The sequence below is a fragment of the Chlamydotis macqueenii genome, chromosome 2, assembly GCF_036417535.1.
Source record: "Chlamydotis macqueenii isolate bChlMac1 chromosome 2, bChlMac1.mat, whole genome shotgun sequence".
Classification (NCBI taxonomy): domain Eukaryota; kingdom Metazoa; phylum Chordata; class Aves; order Otidiformes; family Otididae; genus Chlamydotis; species Chlamydotis macqueenii.
Window position 1 is genome coordinate 113115475 of NC_141557.1, and position 19159 is coordinate 113134633.

General features: G+C 41.0%; 1 protein-coding gene across 7 annotated transcripts in view; it reads left to right on the plus strand.

The window, feature by feature from the left end:
• Positions 1–19159, plus strand: part of GREB1L (GREB1 like retinoic acid receptor coactivator) — a 143513-nt gene that overhangs the window by 116059 nt on the left and 8295 nt on the right. For 5 of the 7 annotated variants that reach the window (XM_086740698.1, XM_086740704.1, XM_086740702.1 and 2 more), the window contains 12 exons: positions 855–988; positions 3015–3354; positions 6206–6321; positions 6691–6935; positions 7944–8506; positions 9116–9218; positions 13013–13168; positions 13843–13982; positions 15694–15855; positions 16173–16380; positions 17085–17250; positions 18199–18426. In XM_086740698.1, the coding sequence (XP_086596824.1) occupies positions 855–988; positions 3015–3354; positions 6206–6321; positions 6691–6935; positions 7944–8506; positions 9116–9218; positions 13013–13168; positions 13843–13982; positions 15694–15855; positions 16173–16380; positions 17085–17250; positions 18199–18426 (2561 nt within the window). The remainder of the gene's footprint in view (positions 1–854; positions 989–3014; positions 3355–6205; positions 6322–6690; positions 6936–7943; positions 8507–9115; positions 9219–13012; positions 13169–13842; positions 13983–15693; positions 15856–16172; positions 16381–17084; positions 17251–18198; positions 18427–19159) is intronic. The other 2 variants (XM_086740701.1, XM_086740705.1) reach the window with 1 other exon arrangement.

Consider the following 19159-nt stretch of genomic DNA (forward strand, 5'->3'; position numbering starts at 1 on the left):
TGAGTGGACCATTGCTTTCTGTAAAGTGTCTTAAACTGATAGCTGTAAAAATAGTTAAAGTCAAACAAACAGAATAGTGGAAATGAGGGAGTGAGTGAATGTTCAAAGTTTGCTTTTTGGTTGATTGTTAATGTAAGCCATCGTGATGACCTTCTGTAAAATTGTCTAGGCAATTTTTTTTTGTTTCTCAGAAGTAAAAAATCAACAACTTTCAGTCTTCTGATTAAAAAAGGGGAGACTACGTGTGATTAATTACATTTCTAGTAATTACTGGTGATGTAAATGCACCGGAGACCATGCTGTGCTTCCAGCAAAGGCCTCATGAAATTTGAGGCAGCAAATATTCTGCCTTTCTGATCGCTGTCTGCAGATTTACATTCCAGCAAAGAAATGATTCGTTTCTGATTGCCATTAGAGATGTGTAGAATCTGACAATCAAGAAGAATTTTGGAAACTGATAATCCTTCTGTTTTCAGGTTCTACTTTAAATAGAAATGAGATAACAGTTGTCAGTCAATGTAAAGTCAGAGATAGGGAGTCACAAAATAATGAGCAGGATTCTGTAAAACCCCTGCAATCGCAGGTAGGAGATGTACTGAAAGATTTGCAAGGACCTATATCTGTCTTTCCTAGCTGTAGACAAATAATAAGTTTAGTAAAAAGCAATTTATATTTTGTTGTATTCTTTGAAACAAACAAATAGCATCACTGAGGGAGAATGAATGAATCATAGAATCATGAAAATAAATGATACTTTGCTTCGGAAAATACTTTCCACTTACTTTTTAAATGACAAAAGAAATTAAAATTAGTTCCAATTTTCCTTATGTTTTTGCTGTCTCTGTGTGGAACAGGATGATGCAGCAAGTGAAGACAAGCTGTACTTTGGTTTAAATGAATACAGCAAATCCCTCCAATGGGGAGTCACAAGTCCCCTTTTGAGATGTGATGAAACCTTTGAAAAAATGGTCAACACGCTTTTAGAAAGGTAAATAGTAACATGGCAGCTTGGGATTCTGCTTAATTGGGAACTTAAGGATAAAAATATGTCTATGAGCCCCATCACAGGGGGATGAAGACATGATGACCTTTGATGTTGATCTTGGAATCTGTGAGGTATCTGCAATTTTAATTTTTGCAACAAATTTAGTGCTGTTGAAGAAGAAGATATCCTTCATTTGTTTATAGAAGAGATTAGGCCCATTCAGCAGCAGTCCAGCCTCAGCTGTGCTGCTCCCTTCTTTTGGCTCATCCCTCACTAAGCTAAGAAGGTACCAGAAGCTTAATACCTCAGCACTTCTGGTGTCTCTCTGCTAAGACTGCCAACAGATTTTTTTCAGTGATGGCCTGGGTGAGCGACATCATTTCAAAACCATTGTTTTTGTTATTTCGTTAGCTGGCTATGGTTTTGGTTCCTGCAGCTGAGAGCCTGAACGTGGCTTGTTAGTATCCTGCAGCTGCCTGAACAAGCGACTTTCATAGCACGTTTTCGTATTTACTAGAACAGGATTGTTCTGTCTTCAGTACTGTTTTTCCTATTTTATTTAGGTCAATATAATAATTGTAAATGTATCTGTTAAGTAAAATACAATATCAGATGTGTTCAAATAGCAACATAAATGAATAATTAAGTACATAATTAATATTTATTATTATCTACAAGTATGTAAGTAATGAATGTGATAAATAATAATAAGGTCAGTTAATCTTAGTAGATCAGTTCTTTAGGGTTCTTACAGTCTTTCTGGCCCAGTCCAGCAGAAGAGATAGTGGCCATTATTGCTTCTTTCTGTCCTCAAAATGTGGATGGGGAAAAGGATGAAGGAGGATTAGTGCATGTGCAAATACTGCCATGGGATGAGGTTAAGATAAGACTAGAAATTGATGGGAGGTGAACCTATACGTTGGAGCCAGGATATACTTTTGCATCAGTTTATTGATTTAGCCTTTGTTTTTGAGAAACTGGGTTATTCCATCTAGATGGGTGAGCCATGCAAGCTTACAAGTCTGAAAACATTGCAGATATTTTGTTGTTGTAAGAAAAAGTCAATTTGTTTTAGTAGCAAAAATGCAGACGGTACTTTTATGGGAAGAAGAGTAAAAAGTGTTTTAAAAATTTATTGATTTAATGACAGGTATATCAAATGGGCAAGCTACTGTACCCACTGGTTAAAGACAGACACAAAACTTTATTCAGATGGATCCCATATCATCTTATTAAAGATAAGAAAGAGAAACCAGAGAAAGAGATCAGAGAAATCTGGAACTTTCAGTTGTTTTAGTCATTTGGACTTCTGTGGCAGAAGGCTAGCATTCAAGGCGTAATAGCCTAGGTTTTTTTCTGTATTATGGTGGTGAGTGAACTTGTGAGGAATGTCTAGAAATGGAATGCTTTTTTTGCTTGAGTAGATTTTAATTTTTTTTTTCCTTAGAATTTTACTTTGAGTTCATATCTGTTGTGACTGCATATAGCTGTCATGAGAGAGAAAGAAACATAGGCTATGCTAAGTTAAAAGGCAAAATGGAAGTTCAGATTTGGCTCAGAGCCAGCAATCCCTATTGCTAAGTCTTTCTGGTGAGGGGGTGAGATGTGAAATTATAAAGTACTTCTCTTACAAGCTGCCTGAAGGAGTGATGGTCCACTGAGTTCATAGAAGAAAAGAGCTTGTGGACTGCAAAGCAATTATTAGTCTGTGCTATGGATCTGAAGTGATCTGCATCTCCATCAATTTAAAGATCTTTAGCTGAAATTTTGGCCCAAATTAAGATAACAGAAGTTTATAGTGCCTGTTACTTGAGAGCAGGACTTGGCTCTTTATCTTCTGCATTTGGAATATGTTGTATTTATTTACTTAAAACACAGTTAGATTTTGTGCAAAATTATTGTCCATGAAAATCAAAGGCTACAGAAAAAAAATGGTCACTTCTTTATGATACAGTCCTGGGTTTTGGCTAATTTTCAGGCATTGCTGTGATTTTTGCTTGTGCTAATGCAGAACTGTATCTCCTCAAAGGTACCCCCGGCTGCACAGCATGGTGATTCGCTGCTACCTTCTCATTCAGCAGTATTCCCAGGCTCTGATGGCTCTCACGACCATGGCCTCGCTGCGAGATCACAGCACACCCGAAACGCTCAGCATAATGGACGACCTTATCACTTCTCCGGGAAAGGATAAGAATGGCTGCGGACACATGCTGGTCATTAGGGTGCCGTCTGTGCAGCTTGCCATGCTGGCCAAGGAGAGGTTACAAGAAGTAAGAGACAAGTTAGGTCTGCAGTATCGTTTTGAGATCCTCCTTGGGAATCCTGCCTCAGAGCTTACTGTCGCAAAACACTTTGTGACACGGCTGAAGGTTAGCGGAAACTAAATGTTTGTTTGTATGCCCGTTGTAGTCATCAGACTGTCCTACATGTTTTGTGTTTATTCCTAGATGTTTATAGGTTAATTGTTTTATAGGAAAAGGGTGCATGTTCAATGTCTGTCCCCATGGAAGTATACTGTACTGGTGATTTAGAAACTTGGAAAAAAATTGAATTGTTACTGGTCCATGAAGTAAACACCAGATGTTATCTCACTTCTTAAAGTTGAATAACAGCGTGAGTCAGATAGGGTTCATCTCTGAATCTCTGAAAGCAGAGCTCAGATCTCTTTAGACAAACTAATTCTTTCCACTACCTTATCTGTCTGTCTAGTGCATCTGCTTTGTCTATCCATCTTCTGCCCTTCCAATACCTGGTAAAGTATGCTGTTTGTCATAGACTTCTTTTCTCAAACCACTGCATGCTGAAAGCCTTGTCTGCCCAGAATATATGCACCAGGCTAAATTTTTGCATGGATTTATAAGAGCATGGTTCAACTAGCCAAACCTCACTACATTAAACAAAAGGATTGCCTGCCTTAGGTACCAGCCTGGTTATCTGTCCTGATCCTTGCTCTAAGTCTCACAGAGAGATTAATTTTCTGTTTCTACTATGTGTTATGCAGTGTGTTCAAAACCACACAGAAAAGGAATGAATTTTGTGAGCCTTTCTTAAAGAGCTTGCCTACAACCAAAAGCAGATAAAATGTCCTTTAAAGAAGCTACCACCTCTGCTTCACAAACGTCTGCAGCAGGAGAGGGAAGGAAGGAAAGTAGTAGTCGTGAAGGAGAAAACAACATCTGAGATAGCAGCTCTGTGCTTCTGTTTTGGTTTTTTTTTTTGCTAGACATTAATTCCAACCTTAAATCATTCTGGACTGTGAGTCCTGTGAGGAGGGCTTCTTTATGGCCCTTTGCTGTAAAGGGCTGCAGCCTTTACGCATTGCACCTGCAAGGGCTTTAGAGCAGATGAGGGTTGAGTGTGAAGCTGTTGCAGGTGAATCTCCGTGTAGCCGTTGATCTGGAATAGAGGAATTTGATCAGGCAGAGGATGAAAAAAGTTCTAAATAATTCTTCTTACTCCTTTCCCCCACAACATAAGATGCTTTTTTTGGAGTAAACAAAGCTGTAGGATTCTGGACTTGTTTCTTTCCTTGCAGGTTGACTAGAAAAAACCCACTCAATTCTGAAACATGCATATGAAGGGAGTGAGGAGAGGAATTCAGTTGCCCAAAGATAAACCTACAGTGTCTATTTAGGTGGGTTTTCCCAGTGGCACTCCAGAATGATGAATGATTGTGCTGGGCTGCCATTCCTGCTAGAATGGTGCCTGGGATAGCACAGAGTATCTGAAATGGTGTGAGCATGTGTTTGGGCAACTGATTCTCATTATAAAGTTTATCAGCCATGTTACCATGGAATCTAGTTCATTGCAGACAATTTTGATTTGGTCTCCATGCTGCTTGGCTTTTCTCCTAATGTTAGGTGGAGTACTGAAGCTGGAGGACTAGAACAAGCAGGGAACTAATTGCTGCTTGCTTCCACTACGAGCATCCAGGCTCTTTTTTGAGGCAGGGGGAGGAGGAGAAGAATGTGAGGCTATTGAGTGCTTTCTGGTGAGGCTGAGGCTTGAAATGCTCGTCCCACCAATAACTGCTGTTGGTTGCAGGGAGGATGAGACTTCTTCATGATCTTTTTCGGGGGCAGGGAGAGAAACTTTATAGCTATTAGTGACCCCAATTGAAAAGTTTTACTTAACTTAGCCTCTCTCTAAGAGGGCGTTAGCAGCATGTGTGGTGCCACAGCAGGGCAGGGAGGGTGGGCAGCTGTCTCTGTAATGCTGGTAGCTGGACTGTTCCCTTCTCTGTCAGACAAGCCCTCTGGCCAGCCAGCCAGGGCTCCATCAGTGAGCCAGACTTCAAGGGGAATGGCACACTCAGAGGTACAGAATGAAAAAAGAGATGGAAAATAATTTAAATAATTATTTTGTTGACCAGGCATGCTGTCATGGCATAGCCTTTAAGTGTAACAAGAATCAAACTGTTTGGGAGGCATTCAGAAGTAAGGAGCCCAGAGGGCTGCAGCTCTCTGCCCCTCCTGAGTAAGATGGTCAAGAAATACATCTTCTGGATGCAAGTTTACAGCTCAAAGCCCCGGGCATCTGGGCTTCTTTTTAAGTTCTTAGGCTAGCTTCGTATGTCTTTCCTTGTTTCATTTTCTAGCCATGCACTTTCACAGAAGCTTCCGTCGTTGGAGAGGCAGGGTAACACACAGCTAGACTAACCCTGCCAAGCCAGAAAATATCTATCTGCTGCTGAAGCTACTTTACTGAGGCAGTAGATGTTGTTAGGTAGTTGGAGAAATAATTTTTTTCTGTGAACGGGTTATGCAGAGGATGCTGAGATCAGCAGGGGAAAGAAATCAGCACTGGGGAAAGATAATAAAGCCATAGCAGAAAAAGGAAATGTTACTCCAAATTATGCACTTCCTAAGCTAAGAAAAAAGTAATCATAGGGTTTTTTTCTCAGTGGAAATTTTCAAAAGGTCAAATGGCATGCTGAGTCATTGACGTGCTAGTGAGTCCTTCTTTTCAATTCCCTTCATCTACCTGAGATTACTCATAAAACATGGCCTTCCTGGGATCCATGCATCCTTTTTCTGTGCATTTAATGCTTGGCTAACACTTCGCTATCAGAAAAAGTGCATGCCTGTAGCTAAGGTCTCCTTCTTGTTGGCTGTTGAGTAAGCAAACTCTGTATACAAAGAAAAAGCAGGAACTGACAAAAAGGAAGTGAAAGTTTAGAAGGTGTCGTTCAGATGTGACTGGAAGTTTCTCTGTTCACAGGCTTGGAGAGGAAATGGGCAGGACGACTGGATCCCTCGTACCTATCAGGATTTGGAAGGTCTACCTTGCATTGTTATTCTAACTGGCAAGGATCCTCTAGGAGAAACTTTCCCCAGGTGCCATTATTACTCTTGCAACGTGGTTGTTCTCTAACATTTAGACAATTTGGGGGGTGGATAAGTGGTTTGATACCATCTGCCTATTTTTTTAACATTAAAATGTGTTTTAGACTTTATTTGGGAACAGTTTAAAATTTTGGAAGGTATGGTTTGTGGAAAGCAAAGCTACTGTACTGTGTGGGTCAATGAATGTCTGTGCAGATTACCAAGGGACATAACTTATGTGCTGAATATTTTAAAATAATTTTATATTTACTGGCTACTAAAGTTGTTCATTAATATTTAATAAGCAATTAAAGATTGGGAGTATTCTTCAAAGTCAGAGAAAACAAAGACTTTATTTTTTTCTTGGGTTTGGTTTCCTAGGTCATTGAAATACTGTGACCTTCGACTAATTGACTCAAGCTACTTAACTCGGACTGCGTTAGAGCAAGAAGTAGGCCTGGCATGCTGCTACGTCTCGAAAGAGGCAATTCGAGGGCCTATGGTAGCTCTTGACCTTAGTGAGAAGGAGCACGAGAAGGCTAATAGTAGCGAGAATGACTCTGATGAGCTGTTGATAGATTTGGACCGACCCCAGAGTAATAGCAGCGCTGTCACTGGAACCTCAGGTCAGTTATTCTGCTGTTGCTCTGAAAAACAAGTCTTCGTTCCTAAGTCATTGGAATTTGAATGCAGACATCAAGATGTTTAGTCAAATGTGGGTTGCTTAGCTGTGTCCTGCTGCAAGCTAGGCAATTAAATGTTGGTAGCATATTCTTTCCATAGTGAGCAATTTTCCTGTGTACAGCTAAAAGGAGATGGTTTTGCAATGGGAGGGTGGTAGGCCATAGCTAAAGGGTCCCTTGAAATTTTTATTTTTAAACTTACATTTCAAATTTATATCTAATTTTGTCCAGTGGATCCTGAAAAGACCTTAAAAATTGGAGCAGAAGTGGACAGTATAAAGTATCCATATCTGTAACTGCGTGGGGGTAGCTATGGGTGAGATGGATATTCGCCTCTTTGCCAAGACCAACAGAATGGCTGGGTCTTGCCCTTCCTCTTCAGGCATCAATGGAGCCTCATCTCCCACAAAGCCTTCCCTTTCTTGTGTTCCTCAGGCACTTCTGGGTCCTCCCCTTTGTTTCCTTGTGAGTTTGAGGTATTTAAGACAGCTGAATTGGACCTTTGCCATACACCAGCTCTTACCATACACTAACTAAACCTGAGCATAGCCCAGTTCACATTGAAGTTGCAGTGAAATGAAGGCTCCATTCTCCATAGAAGGGAAGGTCAAATTGATCTATGTATAGAGTGCTGTGTTATACTTGGATTTCAGAAGGTTGTACCATCAAATTTCAAATCCTGGATGGGAAATGATAGTTAACATACACAGACTGGGTTTGGGGCACTTGGGTTTGGCTCTGAATCCTAGCAGAAGGGCCATTGCCTCTCCAGCAAGAGGGACTGATGAATGTCAATGATTTCTTTTTAAATGGTGAAACACTGGCCTAAGCTGCAGCAGCACACATTGAACAGAGGTATTTGTATGTGAGGCTTGTCCCATAGATCAAGTGAGTTAATTATTTTCTTATGTCAGCCAGTATCTGTTCATTGCCTGCTCTTTGTTTCCCCAGGTTCCCTGGCTGACAATGGTGTGAGCTCCTCAAGTGCTGCAGACAAGTCTCAGAAGCAAGCATCATCGCTTAACTTTCAGACTGTGGCGCACAGCTCGGTAGATGAAGGAACTTACCCCAGTTTCACAGCTGGAGAGACCCTGAAACAAGAATGTGACTCCCTAGGTAACCAGATGGCGAGCAGCACCACGTCAAAACTATCATCACTGTCTTCGGTTTCCCAGACATTTCGGTGGCCTGCCCATTCGGCCAAAGACAGCAAGGCACTCCGTGCTGCGCTGCCGCGCATTGTCATCCTGTCGAAAGCTGCTTACTGTCTCCTGAGCTCACAGAAAAGTGGGAATTTGCCTTCCTCCTCTTCCCTCCTGCCTCACGCTGATGTGTCTTGGCTGAGCTCTCTGAGGCCTCTGCTTCACAAGGAGATGAACAGTGAAGAGCAGTCTCTCTACTACAGGCAGTGGACAACAGCCCGTCAGCACCACGCGGACTTCAGCAATCAGGGTGAGGTGTCTGGCTCGAGGAGTTTTCACCCCAGGCGGCTGCTTTTGACAGGACCACCGCAAGTAAGAGAACAGTTCCTTCCTCTTGCCTTATTAGCAGGATGAGAGGACGGATGATGAGGACTGCAGGTTGTACTGTAACGCCCCCCCCCCGTGAGGTTGCATGCAGTGGTGTGTTTCAAGGCTAAAAAACCAGTCAAATTTTTTAAGGTTAAGTTCATGCTGGAAGTGGCAAGGAGAGGAAGGGTGATGCTGTGTGTGTCATGGTTTTGGCCTAAATGAAACACATGTGGATAGCACTGGGCATAAAATTGCCGTGAGCGTATAAGTAGAGAAGCAGCTGATCGCTGCCTATCTCCCTGCAATACAAAAGTCATACAGGCTGTTGGCCAGATCTTGCTCACAGATCAGTTGTGTAATACCATTCAGCATGATGGAGAATCTTACGTCTTGTTATCATTTCAGACAAAACTAGAATGGCAAAATAACAAGGGTAAGCCCAAAGGCGTTTATCTGAAATGTGTTCTTCCTTTGTATTAGTCTGAGTTGTCCCTGCTCCTTGCAGGGGGGTTGGACTAGATGACCTTTGAAGGTCCCTTCCAACCCTAACCGTTCTGTGATTCTATGATTCTGTGAGTTGGGATTTGGACTTTTTTTCCATCTCTGGCTCAGGTGGGAAAGACTGGCTCATACTTGCAGTTCCTAAGGATTCTCTTCCGCATGCTGATCCGGTTGCTGGAAGTAGATGTGTACGATGAAGAAGAGATTAATGCCAGTAAGTATTTAGTAGTCATTCTTAATATGCATTATAAAGAGCCTCTGTTATGTAGTATTCTGCAGACAAATTTTTAGGCTCATGGAAAGACTATGAGTTGCACCTATCACTCGTCCTGTCCATTAGTGTGTAGCTGGACTTACTGTAGGTGTCTGCATATATTTGAATATAGCTTGATAAAAATATAGATTTTATATTGGGCTCAGCTGAGAACTATTAAATGTATTTTGGATTGATCTATTTGGATAGCACTAAAGTGAAAATGAACACTGTAAATGGGCAACACCTGCCCATGATATCTCTCCTTGCTAGTTTTTAAGCACTGGCTGCTTTTAAGCAGACAAGACATTTAAGAACATTTTACTTCTGGCCGTAACATCACTATTATTTATGTTTAATTATAAATTAGATACCATTTTTCAGTAAGACTGTCTTCTTTCTGCAGTTTACAGATCTTATGCTGAGGAAAAAGGGGAGGGGGAGCCTATTTGGGTTTGCACTCATTTGTCAGGTCTCACAGATCCATTAACTGCTGAGGCAGGACTTCGCCTTGAGACGCACAAACCCTTTTAAAAATGGGTCCTCTTCAGAGTGTTCTTTAATTAACTCTGGTTCTGTAGTGAAGATAACTCCGTGGCCCATAAATCTCATGACCATTAGTCTGACATCTTGAAAATGTAGTTGTCGTCAAACCTTTGAAAAGACTAATTTGTATTTCTGCTCAGAAAGTGCTATTACTTTTTTTTTTTTTAAGAAAAGCTATTTTCCTTTGATTTGGAGCTTTGGGGACTTTTATTCTGTCATTATTTGAACTAAAGTACCCCAGAAACTTAGGATGAAATATCAAAATGTAAGAGAAGTTCTGTGTCATGCATCTGGCCTGTTGTGTCACACCCCTGCCAGGAATGCGTGGAACTCCATCAGAAGAGCAGTTTGGGTTTGTTTGGGGTTTTTGGTTGTGGCTTTTTTGCTCCCACTACTTCTATTGGAATGTTTTTACAGAGCCCCAGTGCTCTGATAATTGAAAATATTATTTTATTCTCCAACCCAAAGATGTTCCTGTCTGAATTAGAAACATTCTATTTGAGACCAAATAAAATATTTATTTAAATAAAAATACTTTTTCACTTCTTTGATGTTTGCTTCTATGGTGTAGTCAGGCAGCAATCTTACCCCCTCTCAGTATTCATCTAGGTAGCCGGGATATTCTTACAGGATCCTCACAAATGAGTGGCTCTTTATTCTCCTTATCGCTTCAGTAGCACTTGCCTGCACATCTGTTTTCAGTTTATCCTTCTGTTACATGCCTGACCAGAACTGAACCTGGTGTTCTGCAGGATGTTTAACCAACCCAATGTACAACAGTTCATGTGTTCCCCTGCCCCACCCGAAAGCCCCACGACTAATAAAACCTGTGTTTGCACTTGTCTTCTCCATTCTCCCATTTCACTGGCACTGATAGGTAGCTTGTACTCATGGATTCCTCTGCATCTCAGTCATTTCCAACCAACGTGCTCCCAGTCTGCTGCAGAAATGTTTGTTATTAGCCCTCGGTTGTAGAGGTGGCTCATATTTTTTTCTGTTAAATATCTCCCAGTTTCTGTTGTTGGTTTTTGAGGGCATTGAATTCTTTCTGGATGATCTTCAATTCCTTCTCCATATTGACAATGACTTTTAGAGTGTGGTACCAGCAAACTTAAGCCAACTTAAGTCACAAAGTTGGTGACATCAGTGAAAATACTAATCAGTATGCCCCTCCACTGATCTTTTAACTTCATTGGTAGTCTCCATTTGCCTTAATGCTTACGATGTTACATGCTGCCATCTTCTGTTTAATCAACTTTTTCAATTTGCAGACTATTCACTGTCTCCATTTTCTTCAGCTATATTAATAATTTGTCGATAGTATCATATCAAATGCTTAAGTCTAGAAGGGTAAGATGCATTGCATTTCCCTTGTTCAGAGAAATAGATATATCATAGCTGTATAATGAAAGTAACACAGGATTTCTTTGGTCAATGCATGGTGCATTTTATTACATTTTTCATTTGCTTATAGAATCATAGAATAGTTTGGGTTGGAAGGGACCTTCAAAGGTCATCTAGTCCAACCCCTCTGCATCTCCAGGGACATCTCCAACCAGATCAGGTTGCTCAGAGCCCCGTCCAGCCTGGCCTTGAATGTTTCCAGGGATGGGGCATCCACCACCTCTCTGGGCAACCTGTTCCAGTGTTCCACCACTTCAACATCTTCAATTATTTCCTTCACCCTCTCCAAGTTCTGAATATTACCAAAGTCAAAATAATGGACCCAGAGCTAAGTAGATTACTGTGTCTCCTCTTAAATGATAATATTATATGTGCTATGCTTGCATTGAAATCAGTCTCCTGCCTAATTTCACATACTCAGTTTTTCAGAAAACAGCCATGGAGATTATGCTGTCTCTCTGTTTTGAGTGTATATGAAGCTTTTAGAGTTTTGTTTCCATCTTGGCTTATAATAAACCTTTTATTCCCTTGAAAACATAATCGTCAAAGTAAAAATAAAATGAAAATATAGCTGAGGTGATTTAGCCAAGAAAATTGTTATTTGTTTTCATGCACTTTTCTGAGGTCTACCTCAGCTTGACATTTGGCAAAGCTTATTTTATTTCACACTTGTTGACATTTAAGACAAAACTTCATTCACTGGTGAGCTTTTTCTGTTCCTTATGGAAATGTCCATTCTTAATCTCCTTTTTGATGTAGTCCCTCTGAAGCTCCTTTCTCTTGGTGTTTTTATTTTGCTTGGTGTGCTGGTTACTGGTTGTTTGACGACTGTGATTCCAAGAAGTCCAAGTCTCATTCTTAGGCAAGTCCCTGGTTTTCTCAGGCCAGTTGACTTACAGAGGAAGCTTTCTTAGGATTTGTCTCTATGGACAAACTGACAGGCCTCACCTGACCAGCGGCACATGTTAATTTGAGCGTGACATTAATTTGAGCATGACACAGTGTCAGTGAGGTTAATGGCCTCTAAACTGCTGCTGGCTGACATCTTATTGCATCAGTCAGAGTCAGATGAGCATGTGCTTTGTAGACCCAACCTTGTTTCATCTGAACTTGCTTTTTTAACCTCAGTTACACACCTGCTTTTCTGTGTTCTTCCATCTCATTTTAAAGTGAATTGACTCCTGTTCAAGCTGCCATCCAAGGCTGTTTTCTTTGGCCAGTGCTTTCTAATGTCCCCATTACTTACACTTGATTTTCTACTTTAGACTTACCTCTGTTGGATCAAAGCAAAGGAGTTCCAGTTGATCCTTTCTGGCCACATCCCATTCTGCAACAGGAGTGTCTGTTACTGCCTTTATCATGTAGCACCAGCTACTAGTTCATAAACTTTTACAGCCTCTTTCTCCTTGCTTTCATCCTTCTGCCTTTGGATACTTTGCTCTTCACTCCACCACAGAGAGGCTCAAGACTATGCCTATGTCTTCTGCACAGATAGGATTCATTTGAGCATTTTGTGGTTAAACCAGAGTGAATTATATCTCAGCAGCTTGATGAGGAGCAGAGCAGAAAGACACCCATGAGGGTCCTTTGCCTGTATGCAGCTTCCTAGGAATTGCCATTTCTTTGAAATGGTTTGTGTGGATTATAATTTCAATTTTGTTAATATTTATTATGTTCAAAGATGTCTTTGTGTGTATGTGTGCGTGCACCTGTGCGAGTTCCTGTGCTATTGTAAATCAACAAACATCACATAAATACCATTCAGTGGGTATCTGGTAGTGCTTACCTGAAGTGTGTTGTTACAGATCATACAGAAAATAGTGAAATTACTCAGTCTAGCAATGACCACTGGCCGGACATTGAGATCTTCAGCAAAATGTCTTTTGACCTGAGTGTACATGACCCTAAGTACAGAACTATAAGCCACGTATACACAGAACAGCTCTCAAGAGTGAAACAAGGTAAGTAAAATGTAAAGTTGTTTAGGAATACTTCCCTACAGAGAATCTGTTTTTATTGGTTTGGTTGAACACGTGTCCTGGTTCTGGCTAGGATAGAGTTAATATTCACCTGAGCTGGGTGGAGAACTGGAGCTGGTAGCCCCTATGGCTGGGGCACCCAGCTGGGATGATTAACTAATTAGCTAACAGCTGGGGTTAATTTACTCAAATTAGCCAAAGGGCTATTCCATCCCACCTGACATCATGCTCAGTATATAAGTGAGGAGGGTGCTGAGGGGAGCATCCTGCTACTTGGAAGAAACCAGGTGTGGAGATTTGTTGTAAGCCATTATACTGTATTTGTATTCCATCACTGTTTTGTTTTCTTCTGTTATTGCTGTTAAATTTAATTTTTGTTCAATCTCAACCCATGTGTTTTTGCTGGTGTTTTTTTTTTTGTTTGTTTACCAGTTCTCCCTTCTGTCCCACTGGAGGGTGGGGGGAGTGAGAGAGAGACTGCGTAGTCTGGTTCCAGTCGGGGCTGAGCTACGACGACGTGAATTCACAAGAGCCTTTACTCTCCAAGATAATATGGAACAAAACAATTTCTATATTCTTTACCATCATTACTGGGATCACAGTCTCTGCTTTTTAACACTCATGAAATTTCTGATACTTCTTTTCTTTGTGCGCAGAAACAAGCAAAGAAACAAAATCAGAGGAACCCAAGAAAAGGGAGACTGTATCCATGATGTTAACTAAATATGCAGCTTATAATACGTTCCATCACTGTGAGCAGTGCCATCAGTATATGGACATTAATCCTGCCGCGCAGGTTGGTGTCAAGGTCCAAGGGTAAACTGCATCCTTGATTTCTCTGTGGTCTCTCCAGGCGTACCACTCTGGTCTCAGGACTCATGCTTTCACTTTCCCTAGGATGGAATTGTTTAATTCTTCCATTCTCAGGGGAGATATTGAGCTACAGACCCTGGAGCATCCACTGTGTCTGCTGCGTTCTGCATGAGCAGTTCTCCTCTCCAGCTGCCTCTGACAAAGGGTGAATATTGTGACTAGTTGTCTCAAGCCAAAGCATTATTCAGCCTGCCCAGAGGGTTCGCAGTATCTCAAGGGAGAGGACTGTAAAATTAAGAGAGATGCTTGTCTTACCTAAATGCCAGCCACCCACACCTATGATGGGAGACTGGAAGGCCTACTTCTTCCTCCCTTTGTATGTAACTGTGCATGCTTGTCAGCAGTAGCTTACGAGTCACTGAACAAAAATGATCATTTTTAACTGCTTGGTTAAAAAACTTTAAAACAAACAGTTATTCTCACAGGAGAGTGGCAGGTAAGATAATTCCTGGTTAATAGGTTGGACATTATTTCTTAACTACCAACAACAGTTTACTTGGAAGTTTCTTATCTCAAATTGTTGTTTCCTTGCTTGCTAATCTTCTCCAACAGCTTACTATTAAGCGATCACAGCGTAGACACTCTGACCTAGCAATGTACAATGTCAGTTACCTCAGAGCAGCACCAGCAGTTCTGATTTAAACCTCATGCTTCGTTAACTATGGTGACAGAAGCAAATCCTCACAAAGGACATTTCTTGTTCCCTCCACTCCTCTTTTGTGCACGTGGTCACACATAATGAGTAGTAATAAATATAAACACCTACTTGTCTGTGCAAGTGTGAGTTGTGTGTATAGAATTATGATAATTGAACTCAGATAAATTACACACCCAAAGGAGAGTCATTGGGTAGCAAGCATTATGAAGGGAGAGAGATTCTTAAATGCTTTAACACAACCTAAACAAAGCCACTTTCATTTTTCATCTTTACTTAGGCTAATTATTTAAATTCTTTAGTAAAGATTATAGAAAGCTGATTGCTAACAGTAAATGATTTGACCTTGTAGTAAGACAGATGCTTCTGTAGGATGAAATCGTATCAGATATGTAGGCACTTTGTATATGTTTACATGGTTCAGTGAAACACTGTGCAAACTTAAGCTCACCCAAATTCTTCATAGCCTTGTTAATGATGTGGTCTTCTTTGGTCACCTAGCTGCTTAAAAGAGTATTGCCACAGGAACAATACCACATTAATGCAGCCAAGCTGCTACTGAGGTGTGTAAATGGCAGAGCATTCTGCTGTGAGGGTGCACCCACACGCTGCACTGCTCTTTGATTCTTCTGGGAAAACTTACTTGGATGGTTTGTTTCCTAGCATAGATATTTTTTACTTCTTGTAAATATTAATAAATAATTTCCAGTTCAAATGGACTTCAGAAGAGTCCAGTTTGGCCAAAGATCATTACAGGTACAGAAAGCAAGGCCAGTTACATACCTAAGTAATGTGGCTTATGATACAGGACCATGAGGTTATAACAGAGTTAACTTCAGTTGCTGAAAGAGAATGTTTTTGAATGTTCTTCTCTGATGGCTTCCAGTATTGTGACTGTCAGAGCAGGTTGCCATATACTCCTTAGGTGTTACCTGCTTGCAAATATATATATATATATATTTTTTTTTTTTGTATACAGATATCTGACTCCACTCTGCATGCATTCACGTTTTCATCCTCGATGCTAGGAGAAGAGGTTCAACTGCATTTTATAATCCCCAAGTCCAAAGAGAACCATTTTGTCTTCAGCAAGCAGGGAAAACATCTAGAAAGCATGCGACTCCCACTCGTTTCTGACAAGGTGCGTGTGCTGCTCTTTTCCATCTGCTGGCTACATATACTGAATGTGGTCAACTTGACCAAATTAATGGTGGTTGCCTGGGGTTTTTCTTCTGTTTTCTTTTTGTTTTAAAGTCCTTTGCATAATTCTTGCCTGACTGTCCTTAGAACTGGAGTTTTTGAGGACAGTCATCCCTTTTTGCACTCCTAGCGTCCAGTTCATATGTGTAGCAGTGATCAATAACCTTTAAAATACAGTTTAAACAATAAATAAATAAAAATTCACATCAGGAATAACCTGCTTTTTACCTAGTATTGCCAAAATATCTCCTGTTCCAGCAGAATTTGAATGCAGTCAAGAGTCCTATCTTCACCCCGTCAAGTGGACGTCATGAACATGGCCTCTTGAACCTCTACCATGCCATGGAAGGCATCAGCCACCTTCACCTCCTTGTAGTCAAGGAGTATGAAATGCCGCTGTACCGTAAATACTGGCCCAACCACATCATGCTTGTCCTGCCAGGCATGTTCAACAATGCTGGCGTTGGTAAGAAACACCATCAATGCATTGCTGTGAAGATACCAGAATCCACGTTGGACAGTGTGGATCATGTTGTTGAAGGAAACATTGCAGCAGCTCCTCACATCCGTGCTGTGATAACACCAGCAGTATCTGTGCAAAATACAGTGATGTGTAAGAACTGCTGTTAGGGATGTGGATTATACGTTTGTATTGATTGCTGCCTTCTCAATTTAAAATCTGATGTTTTATAGGCCATATTTGCTCATCTTACTCAGCCATGCTGTGTGAATGTTTGTTCTAGACACTTTACACATGATTTTTCAAATTGCAACTTTTTTAGTTAGCTGAAGCTATATATTAAGTGCATCTAGACGCTGAGGCCTTCAACTTTGGACTTTGTTTTCATGGATGTTGAGTTTTTCCTGCAAGAAATTTTAAGTAGCTTCAGTTTTAGAATCTCAGCCCCTTCTTTGTTCAAGTTACTTTATTAATGTCCACAAAATCATGTTCTGCAGATTCTCTTAAAAGGTCCAGTCTTCTTGATATCTGCCTTTTAGATTTATTCACACTGAAAAAGGGACATATTGATTTATTTTTAAACCAAGACGTTATGAGCACTAGTTCATAAATTGTTATGATTGCAGAAGTTCATGTAGCCGTTCTCTGGGAAGAGAGGTGATAAGGTCTAATAAAGATCTCTGTCTGTCTTCTCCATGGTATTTTCTCAGGTGCTGCCAGGTTTCTTATTAAGGAACTTTCCTACCACAATCTAGAACTGGAACGAAACCGCTTGGAGGAACTGGGAGTCAAGCGCCAATGTGTGTGGCCGTTCATAGTGGTCATGGACGACTCCTGTGTCTTGTGGAACATGCACAGCGTCCACGAACAGTCGAGGTAAGTAACCACTCGGTGCTGGGGTCCCTGCACTGATCCAGCGCAGGCAGCAGCATACCTGCGACTTAGGCTCATCTCTAGCCTCTACCAGGTTATGAAAGAACAGACAACTGGAAAAGTTGGGCAGCTGGAGCTGCTGGTAACGTACTTGAAATATTGCTAAGCAAAGGCAGCATTCAGCAGTGGTTTTGATGTAGTAACACCAGGCTGCCTGTCCAAAGGGCCTCACAGAGGTCGTTATTATTCACTCAGTTTTTATTCAGATTGCCCAGTAACTCTACACTTGGACATTATATTGTCTAAAATGCAAAAAATCAGCTCCTTCACTCATAGCAGTAGGAAGGCTGTGAATTTGTCTTGTTGGCCACCAACATCCAACCTCCTGCGGTTGAACACTTCCACCTCCTTCCTTACATCCACGTCCCACAGTCAGCACCATTAACAAACCTCTGCTTGTGCTTCTTTGCCTAAAGCCGCTCTTGCTTTTAGTGACCATTTGAGTGATTTTTTCAATATATTACTTCCCTGATTTGTTTTAATTGAATTTAGGTTTCTCATTGAAAACACTTTATTTTGGGAACTTAAGCTTTTTAGAAGGGATTAAGCTCTTGCCCTTCTCAGTGCTTACGCTGTCCATTATGAATAAAATAGCCTTGCAGAAATGGTGCGTAAGGCGATTCCTTTCCCCTTTCTAAATTGCTGTGTAAGAACTTATTCTGCTGAAAGGCCCATTTTCTTATAATGAATAAATGGGTGGGATAAGATTAGTTAGCCGCTGTTTGAAAAGTCTGCGTTTATGTATATATTTTTACAGCATCTAGAGTAAACACTCAATTGTTAATGGAATTTCTGGGTCCTTTGTATGCACAGATATGTATATATGTGCAGTGTATGTTGTATAAAAACAATGAGCTATGTTTGTATGTTGTTTATGATCATGTTTTGCAGCCAGTCACTGGAGCCTGGGGGTTCCAGCAAGAACGTGTCTCTGAAGAGTGTCCTCCAACACATTGAAGCCACCCCCAAAATTGTTCATTATGCAATACTGGGTGTTCAGAAATGGAACAGCAAGCTGAATGCCAGGAAATCAAAGGCTCCGTTCTCCAGGTGCCACGTGCGGGATTTTATACTGCTCAACATAGACCTGACCCAGAATGTGCAATATGATCTAAACAGGTAGGCGACGCATATATTTGTGGTACAATAATATGCTGGCATGACAAAATCATAGAATCTGTAAGGCTGGAAGAGACCTCCAAGATGATCAAGTCCAACTGTCAACCTATCACTGCCATGCCTACTACACCATGTCCTGGAGTGCCATGTCTACACGTTCTTTGAACACTTCCAGGGATGGTGACTTCACCACTTCCTTGGGCAGCCTGTTCCAGTGCATGACCACACTTTCATTAAAGAAGTGTTTCCTAATATCCAACCTAAACCTCCCCTGCCACAGCTTGAGGCCATTTCCTGTTGTCCTGATAAGAATCTTGTCACCATATTTCTGAATGCTGTCAAGTTAAATAGAAAGATTCTGTCTAAGGTAATGAGCGCGTAGTCACAGAAATAAAACACATGTATTGAAAACATGTATTGAAAACAACAATGGATATGGAGTGATATACATTGCATCTGAATTAATAAGTCATCAAAATAAACGTAGCATCAGCCAAAAAACCTGGGAGAGGCAGACCATGAGGCAAGGGAGGGCTACAGAGGACTGAAAAGGCAGTGGGGAGAGAAGAAGCTTCAGGAGAAAAAAGTAACTGTGAGACCAAAAATAGAAGGAACAAGCCAGAATTGCATTAGTCACAGGAAGAGTGTGGAGCTTCCAAAGTGCCTCTGTAAGAGGCAGGAGCTAAGAACAAGAGTATAGGCAATGGCTGAGCCATTGCTATGTCAAATGCTA